The following is a 10,000-nucleotide window of genomic DNA, read 5'->3' as shown; positions in this document are numbered from 1 at the left end:
ATTATTGGAATAAGACCATCTTCTACATTATGATTAACAGGGTAAGTGATAACAGCTGAGTATGAAGGTGGAATTTTGCCTTGATTATGAGAGCAGCTCTGGCAGTCACCAATGTTTGCATTGTGTGAATGATAAGGATGATAAACACATTCAGACACACAAGCAGAATTATCATGAATAGACGTAACTGGTGCAGGACTACTAGAATGAGTTACAGGCTCTTCATCACTTTCATCATCATAATCATCACCCTCATCAACACACTGTGCAACTTGCATGCGTGCTTCAGCTCTTGCTATTTCTGTGTCCCGTCCTAATCTAGCATGTTCATCACAAAGGTTAGGAGCTTGGCAACATATTGTATCTACCTGGTATGTGTGTGGGGTAAGAAGTGCAGCCTTAGGCATGATATTACCAGAACCTAGCTGCCGAGGAGATATTGGATCATCAATAGGATATGAACCACCAAAAACTATGGGATTTGAAGGAATTCTCATTCTGCAAGACATGGGGAGCAGAGGAGAACTGAAAGAGTGCGGAAGCTGTGATGGGGGTAGGACACGTTCAGGATGGTTAGCAGGTAGTGCAGCCATTATTTCCATATTGGTAACTCTACCAGGGAAATGTTGCACTGGATGTAATGAAAATCCATTCTGTTCTAACTGCCTATGTCTTGATGCCATACTAACACAGGAATGAACAGCACTGGGCCTAGGTTTAGCCTCAACACCACTACGAGTCTGCTGCATGGAGGAAGTCTTCTGTTCTTCATTCTTTTTACTAACATCCTTCAGCTCAGCTCGAGACTTGAAGGATACTCTCTTGATTTTATTTTCAAATTTAGGTGTCTGTTCAGCAGATGCTCCATGACTTTCAATCTTGCTTTCCACTCCCTCCTTGTTATTGTCACCCTAAAGTCCACAGGATAAAGCAGTCATATCTAGAGGTCATCTACATCCACCTCTACATGTTTCTAGATTCTAGCTTAACTACTTTGTTAATTGCAATATTTGCATTTTTACACAAGAATATTCACCATGAGAGTTAAAATTTAGTATTCCTTTGCTGTTATATAAAATATCTACCCCATAACAAACATACATTTCTGTGATAATGGGCCATGTGGATAATACTATTAATTGCATTTCTTCACTTTTTTATGATAATAAATGCCGATACTGTATTAAATAGTATTTCTTTTAACTCTACAACTCAAAGAAACCTTTAAAAATAGTACGTTTAACTAAGTTTCATACCTACAAGAAGAAAAATAAAGGTAAACACAATTGATATTCAGCACATAAATCATTTGTTCATTCTTCATTGCATTGATCTTAATGGTAAATGCAGTTTTCAACTGTATCACATCCATGAATCCCAAAAAAGTTTCTGAAACCTGCTCACTTTGGGTAAAGATACTCAACTTTATAAGCCTTTGCATATATAAATATCTTAACCCATTACCGCCAGTTTATTTTGAAGCCGAAAATAAAAGATTCTGGGCGGCTACAAGATCGGTGCATAGGGCTGGCCTGGACTCTGCCCACATGCCAGCCACAGCCCGCTGGTGCATCAGAGCGCGAGCCCCGATACAGCTTCACACTGGCGGGATGCCCGGTAATGTATATTTTTTTTGGGTGTCTCATGTGTAGGACACCTCTCGTTACTGGGTTAAATACCCTAAATCTTTCAAAACAATGAGCATATTTCAAAAATACAAAAGTGCAAACACCTAACTGGTTCTGTTTAATGTGTAACCATAAAAGTAAAAAAGAAGCTATCATATCCATTCCTACCTTTTTACCAGGCCCATCAGATAAATGAGGCTCCTCCTCTTGACTTTCTTGAAGAGGGTTTACCTGGGGGTCGTTAGGTTTTAGAGCCATGGTGGGAGTTTCCTGTGACTGCTCCCATGGTTGATACGGTGGCTGTTGGTATGCAGTATAGCCACTTATGCTATTTGGTTGGGAGAAAGAAGTTACGCTACTGGACAATTGTTCCACGTTCACATCTGTAAAATGAGATCAAATATTGTATGAGTAGGGTAAACGGGCCATTTTTAATTAATGTAATATAAATTTATTAATGAAATTATAAAACATACCATGACAATGTAAAGTTACATTTAAGTTATGTATATCATGTATTGTGGTCATAATATCCTCAGATTTTCTTGCTACACAGTACATGTACAACTTACATAAACATTGTAACTCTTTATGGTCATCTAACTACTATTCTAAACACACACAAAAATTGAAATTTGAATAACTTTACATAATGTACAATATATACTGTATGTCTGTTTATTCAGCAAACAACCCTTATTATCTGAGACAACTATAATTTACATCAATAATACATGAAGATAATCAATTAATTTTTAAACAAGGTATTATGAAATAAAATCTTAGAAACCAAGATATGGAAAAAATAGAGGGTAAAAGTATTTTTTCTCTTTTCTTTTCTGTCCTTACATCATACACAGTACCCTAAATATTCCCTAAAATTAGAATGGGACAATACAGCTAATCTTACAAAATACCATGCTATCACACATGTTACAAAATTGAAGCTACTTTTGCTTTAAATTCAAAACATGATAATGACCTGAATCCTTTGTAGTATATGCATTTATGTGTATACCAGGGACTGATATAAGAGATAAAGTTAAGAATTTCCATATTAAAATTCTTAAAAAGATATTCATAAAAAAACTATAAATATATATTTTGAACACATTATCTATACTTTGTTCACATTTTTACTTTGAGAAAATAACATTCTAAAAATAGTATATTATTAACATATACATGTGCACAAAGCCATAATATATTTCTTGCTCATAAAAGTTAATGCAGCAAGCCTTTAAACTAACCAGAAGATGGTGGGAGACTGCTCATCTCTTTTGCTGGTTCTGCTTGAGTGAAAGGGGTCATGTGAGGATCCATATGCTGGTAACCAGACCAATAGCTTGTATCATATGGTACATAACCAGACTGGTCTTGAGGGGGCTGCATCATTGGGATCTGGGGAGTTGTCCTCTCCTGTAGGTCAAATACATGCATATAAATTTAGGTTTCCACACAGATAATAAATATAAAACCAAATGTATCTATCTAGCCAGAGAAAGGTAACTTACCATGGGTTGTGATGTCCCATCACTTGGCTGATGCATTTCATTTTGCATGGATGGCATTTCTAAAGCATCTGTGCTTGGCTTAGATAAAGGTGGCCGGCTAACTGGTAGACTGTTCTGCTGTCCTCCATCCATTGTATCTTCTGCAGTAACATGACCATGATATGATCCATGAGATCCTTGACGATATTCATCAGTAATCATATCTTGGTGATAGGTGCCTTGGACTTCATTTCCTTCTACATTGGCAGAGGGAGCCTGGTGGTAGTAATTGTCAACTGAAACATTTTGACTGACATGAGTTTCAGCATATTCTTGGTCAACTTCTGTACTGTTGATCTTTGCCTTGTGTTTGGTTGTTTCAACAAGTTCATGTAGATGACTCAACCATTTTGGATCTGGCATTTCTAACAACTCCCCTTCACACATCTGATAGTGCAGATCATGATACTTCAGCCGAGATGCAAGCTCATACACTTGAGAAAGGAATTCTATTGGGTAGGACATGGATGCTCTGCTCACAAGTTGACTTATAACCTCACAATATCTATAAAAAAAAGAGAAAACCAAGTCAAGAACACAAAGTATGATCTTTCAGTCTCACAAACTTCCATTATACATTTGCTGTTTTTTATCATTTTCAATATTTATAACACAACAAATATTTTACCTCAATGCCTCTGCTGGGAATCCATATTCTGTTAATCTCAAAGCATATATCAGTTTATACGATTGGAAGGTCTCCAACACAGGGTTGCTGCTATCTAAAGATCTTGCAAATTCATAAACTTCAGTGCACTGTATGGCTTCATTTGTGGAAAATGCCTGTGAAGAAAAACATAAGTAGCGATAACAACATGATAATAATCTCTTATGTGTTCACTTCAATACATCAGTAAACAACACACAGGTTAATTTTTTCCAGCATCTTGATGATCAGATGCAACATTTGGCAAAGGAAACCTACTATTATGACAGCACTATAATATAGCCATTAGTATATTATTAGTAGTATCAAGAACACTGCTTCCTCTTTTAGTAGCCTGATGTTTACTTTAAGTATTTCAAGACTATTTTACATCAATCTAGAAATCCATTAAATGTTTTACTAAAACTAGTATATAATAACCTGTCTTAATAATTTCATTTCTTATTAATCTTAGCAAATTAACATGACTGAAGTTATCTTATAATAAATAAGTGTACAAATGAAAACCACCATATCCCACAGTTTACCCACCAATGAACTGCAGCAAATAGTACTGAGGAATGCTTGGTATGGCTAGTTTTGAAGACAGAATACTCTGAATAACTTTTTGCAACTACTGTCAGACTAATAACTGAACTTTTTCTAAAGGAAACTAATTCAATTTTAGGGAACTTATAACTCTCTTGTGTTGTCTGTATAACACTAAAGACAAAGAAAAAGAGGAAGGCCAGGACTATTTTTTTCTCTCTCCCATTATAGTTGGAGTGAAAGTTTTTGAATTTATGAAACTGTCAGTATGAAATATATCATGCTCAGTCACTACACTGCCCAAGCATGAAATACATACCACTAAGGGGCTTAACCCTATATGCACTATTTCCATGACCAACTTTTAACCCAATCACGCCGGGTATCCCATATCTGAGACACCCGAAAAAAATAAACACTCCGCGCGTCCTGCCAGTGTGACGCTGTATCGGGGTCGCGCTCTGGCTCAGCAGCAGGCCGCAGCGGGCGGGCAGACAGACTCCTAGGAAGCTCCGCCCGCCGATTTTTGTAGCAACCCGGACTTTTTTATTTTGGCTACAAAATGTACCCGGTGTGAGTGGGTTAATAAACATCGAGATAAAATAAGTGCTTTTGGAGCTTTGTCTAACCTGAAAAGGCAGATTGTGTGACGAGCCAATCAGCACAAGCTGTGAGGACTTGTTCGAGTAGGTTCCCCATTCGGCTTCAGCTACCAGATAGCAGAAGTGTGCTGCGTGAAGTTGTCCCCTGGATGCCAAGGTGTCTCCTAAAGCCACAATAGAGGCCCGGTCTCGCTGAGTGTGGCCAGTTGGATTGGACACCATCATGGCTAGATGTTGCCGCCAGTCGCCCCATTGCTGTATATTGTAACTCTGCAATACATACACAAATAAAATGAATTCTAAAAATGGCAAGACTTTACTATCTAGAGCATCAAAAACATTTAAAAAATGCAAAATGACAAAACAATATATCAATAATTTCTGGAACAACAGACAAAATAAGAACAAAAAAGATTTAAATACAGTAAAAAGACCATTCTCTAACCTTTGTAATTTCTGGTCTCTTTCCAGACAACTGCTGGAAAAGAGTTTGCAATACATCTGTTTGAGGTATTGAGTTGGAGAAAGCAGCTAATACACGGGTGTGGGTTGTGCCATCCATCTTGTAAGACAGAGCCAGAGCATGGCCCCACAAACCTTCTCTCATTGCATAATCAACAGCTTCTCTTTTCCTTCCCAAGGAAAGATATTCACAGAACTTTTTCAAAATCAAAGATTCATCCTTTGCAGCTGTTGGTGGACTTGTCTGAGCATGCATATCAATACCTTCATCTTGAGGACTTGCATCTGAGGCAGGAGTGTTCGGAATTTCATCTGGAGTTGTATTAGGAGTCACCTGCTGGGGATGTGAGCCAACTTCTCTTCCCTTCAACAGCAGACTTGCTATATCGCTTCCAAATAATTTGCCATTTTGTTTTACAAGTAGTGCTAAATATTCCCAAATTAACACAACAGATTCACGATCATTTAAGTTTGGGTCGTTTGCTGCCTCTGCCACTTGATTGTAACAATATTTTACAACGACTTCTTTGTGTGTATCAGCTCTGTTGAATACAGAGAGAGAGAAAAAAAAAAATTGTATAACACTCGGAATATCTACTGTGCCAAAAAGTATATAGTGTGTGTGGGTTTTTTATCATCTCATATGGCAGTGCATGCAATTTTATTAATAAACTCAGTTTGAGGATACAAAAACAAGAAATCGCTAAGCTTCAACTTACAATGTGAGGGGTCCTGGATAATTCTTCATCTGCTGTATTGTCTCCTTTAGTGCTGAATCTAAGCATAGCATTTTCTGCACATCACGAAGCTGTACAATAGCCTTTTCTCCTTCTTTGGGATCCTTCGGCAGCACCATCAGCAGCTGCCCACCATGTGTGAACGAAGCACTTATGTGAGGTCGGCCAAACTGCACTGGGGTCATACGCTGTGGAGCCTCACTGGGAGCATCATCAGTTACTGATGGAACACCACTTAGTTCACCACTGAAATATTGAATGTTTTAACAGCATCAAAAGACATCTCAAATTTTGCAAAAAGAAAATGCACAAAAAAGAAAGGAGAAACCAAGTTAACTCACATGTGAGAAGCTCTCTCTATTATCACTTCACACTCATGAAATGATGTCTTACTTACTAGAGTGGTATATCTACTGACTTATTATTACTGAAATAAGTAAATCAAACCTATGTGGAGTTTAACTACCAAATGTATCTGATACTACATATCTGTATTACAATATATTTTCTCATTTTTGCTTTGCTTATTTTTATTATTACTTTTCCCAGTTAACCTTATGATCTAGATGATTTGACCATGTCATGCAAAAAATTAAATTAGCTGAAGGCCAGGGTGATGGGATTAACTTCCCATGAGTGTTTAAAGCTTTTGGAGGGTGGTTAGACTTGCTGAGTATTTAGGAAGAGGTTCTTCCATTAGAGGGTGATTAGACTCAGTCATGGCTCACCATCCTTGAGCCATAAGGCCACAACAATTTTTTTCTTGAATAGCGGGCCCGCCGACATTTATTTCTGGGAAAATAGGGGGAGGGGAGGGGGGGGGGGGGAGAGAGAGAGAGAGAGAGAGAGAGAGAGAGAGAGAGAGAGAGAGAGAGAGAGAGAGAGAGAGAGAGAGAGAGAGAGAGAGAGAGAGAGAGAGAGAGAGAGAGAGAGAGAGAGAAAGGAAAATCCCAAATCTTTTTTATTCTAATTTCCTGCCGATATTGTGACGTCCGCAAAAGAAATAGCAAAAAAATAACTGCAAATCAATTTGTCCATGATTCATTGTATATGGTATCATTTCTCCCGTCCTCAAAACAAAAATAAAATATATTTGCCATAAATACCTTATTCTCACATGTCATGTCATGTCTATTGTCTATCATGAATACTTTCGATTTTGATTTCCAAAATAATAAATTATGGTTGAAAGAATTCTTTGTCTGTTTTCATTCAACTCTTCGAAGACTTGTAATAAGACAGAAATGTACTTCCTACAGGTGGGGCTGGAACTGATACATTCTCTTAATTTTGATATTTTGAAGGTAGGAGGTACACTTATCTTATTTTGGAGCTGGGGATTCCCCCTCCCCCCCTTCCCGCCAACATTTCCTTATCACCAGACTTGCCAGCTATTCAAAAAGAATTGCTGTGGCCTAACTGGAATGGTGGGGAAGGTTGTATTAAAGAAATAATATGGAATCAATGCAAGGAAAACAGTCTATTACCATCCAGAAACTACTCATCAAATGACACATATATATATTGGAAAATGGCAATGATATAAACACTAATGCAGAAAGAGAAAATAACATTGCAAAGGGGAGTCTTGTCACAAAACTTCAGTGTTTCTTTTTTACTCAATGACAATACAAGTGCTCAATACAAACAGAACATAAAAATAATCTATACTGGCTAATATATCATTAAAATCATTAAAGAATATCAGCATATAAATAATATCTAAAAGGATTATCTAGAAAATAACACCCTTAAAGTTTAATTCATGTATAAATGTCCCATCCAATGTGGTTTTGTTGTACCAACCTTGTTTAGCAAATGATGGCTCCACAGATACTTATAAACCAAGGAGTCAATTACTACACCTACCTGGATCTCTTCTGTTTTCCCCATTCCTTGATAGTAATAGATTCTAACAGATTCATAATATGATGCCTTTATGTGTGAGCCCCTCAGTGTGAATACAACAATAAATCAATTACAAAGAAAGAAAAAAAGAAAGAAAGTAAAAAAAAAATATGTACATACATACATACATACATACATACATACATACATACTTTAATTAAGATTAATTGATGAACAGCATTAACTCATTAAGGAACAAACTCCAACTTTTACACATTAAGGCAACCATCTGTTGCTTTTTCTTTTTAATTCTCAATTTTCATGACAATTTTGATGAAACTTGCACCCTTTTATTTAGATCTTAGCCTGACCTCTGAAGTAATTTTTGTTTTTTTTTATTCACCATTTTTTTTATATATAACAAAAAAAATGCATGAATAAAATAAAATAAAAGTTCTCATTTTCAAAATTGACAGTTTCAAAAACTAGATCAAATCCAAAAAAAAAAAAAATATACAGGCATTCTGATGTGATCTTTGAACAGAGTCATCCTAAATCTAGTACTTGTTAAAAGCAGTTGTTTTCGATTTCGACTTGTGAATATTGTAAATACAAAAGAATTTTTCATTCTTGTTTTTTCAAACATTTTCATAACTGTTTTGGTATTAACAAAATTGGGTATAAGAATATTCATCCTTTAACATAATCCTCTCTTATTGACCCACATTCCGAAGTACTGCGGAAATTCCTAGCAAGTAACAGTATCTAACTAAGCGACATTTGTTATAGTAGGGTCACACTGATTTGGCGTTTTAATAAGCCTACATTGACCATCTTTGGAAATTTCTCTAAAATCACCCCAAAATAACAAAGGTATTCTGATTTCATTTTCGAACAGAAAAATCTTTTATCTAGATCTTGTATGAAGTACTTTTTACGATTATGACTTAATTTTTGGTTTGTGAATATTTTGCGTTGAAAACTTTTATAACACCATAAGAAGGACTTTTTTATATTCATGACACTTTTACATGAAGCACTGGAAAAAATTGCAAAAACAAAATGACTTGATTTATCATTACACTATAAAATGAGCCATGAAACATTTATTTTAGACTAAAATTGCCTGTGCTACAGTTTTTGAAGAATACAAAGGATTGCACTTGAGTTGGAGTGTTTCTTGGCATACATTGGCCATTTAAAAAAATATCCTCCCAAAAATAATACAGCCATTCTGATTTCATATCTGCAGATGCACATTCTTCAAATTTGACCTACTTTTTATATTTTTTATTTTTTAGGTGACTTTTTTTTAACCAAAAGTTTATTTGTTTTTTTTTATATGTCACTTTTACAAGAAGCACATAAAAATATTGCAAATCCTTACTGCATTATGCAATAGATCTACTATTCAGCTACAAAATCAGCCATATTACATTAATTTCCGACTGAAAATGCATGTGCTACACGTAAAAGTACAGAATTATCACAATTTTTTCCTTCATTTATTTTTTTTACATTATGGGTAACAAATCAAATATGAAATAGTTGTGAATGATGTAATTATATATCATTTCCCTCTACTATTGCTCTAATGGGGCTTTACAACATATAATACCGATCTGAAAAATGATCATTCGCCATGCCAGCATATGCTCATGTGTGTTTTTAAGGCAACAGTCCCAGGCCTTGTAACTCTATGGGATGAAACACCCACCTTTCACACCAATACTGTACTCTGTCGAATGTATGTGAATATATCTAACATTCTGTAATCTCGATTGCCCAAACCTGAGCAGTTAGCCAGGGTGGTAAATAAATTTACTTAACTTAACTTAACAGTAATGTAAATTTATGTATATAAGATATATAAGTATATACAGATCATTTCTGTGTATTCCATGACCTTATGTTTATATACTGTTACTTCCATTTGTATTAACACTTTACTGATTTTTTAAAATCATTACAAAAA

At 35.7% G+C, this 10,000-nt stretch overlaps 1 protein-coding gene across 1 annotated transcript in view; it reads right to left on the bottom strand.

Annotated features, from left to right (window-relative positions):
- The window catches only part of LOC113809584 (protein transport protein Sec16B), a 79,447-nt gene that overhangs the window by 16,540 nt on the left and 52,907 nt on the right, over positions 1-10,000 (bottom strand). The window contains exons 5-12 of the mRNA XM_070123652.1: positions 6,160-6,423; positions 5,424-5,982; positions 5,006-5,248; positions 3,810-3,964; positions 3,143-3,686; positions 2,879-3,047; positions 1,797-2,011; positions 690-911 (exon numbers count right to left, since the gene is read on the bottom strand). Of these exons, the coding sequence (XP_069979753.1) occupies positions 690-911; positions 1,797-2,011; positions 2,879-3,047; positions 3,143-3,686; positions 3,810-3,964; positions 5,006-5,248; positions 5,424-5,982; positions 6,160-6,423 (2,371 nt within the window). The remainder of the gene's footprint in view (positions 1-689; positions 912-1,796; positions 2,012-2,878; positions 3,048-3,142; positions 3,687-3,809; positions 3,965-5,005; positions 5,249-5,423; positions 5,983-6,159; positions 6,424-10,000) is intronic.

Source organism: Penaeus vannamei, chromosome 7 (genome assembly GCF_042767895.1).
Source record: "Penaeus vannamei isolate JL-2024 chromosome 7, ASM4276789v1, whole genome shotgun sequence".
Classification (NCBI taxonomy): domain Eukaryota; kingdom Metazoa; phylum Arthropoda; class Malacostraca; order Decapoda; family Penaeidae; genus Penaeus; species Penaeus vannamei.
The sequence above is the reverse complement of the archived record's forward strand: the minus strand, read 5'-3'. Positions and strand labels throughout refer to the sequence as shown.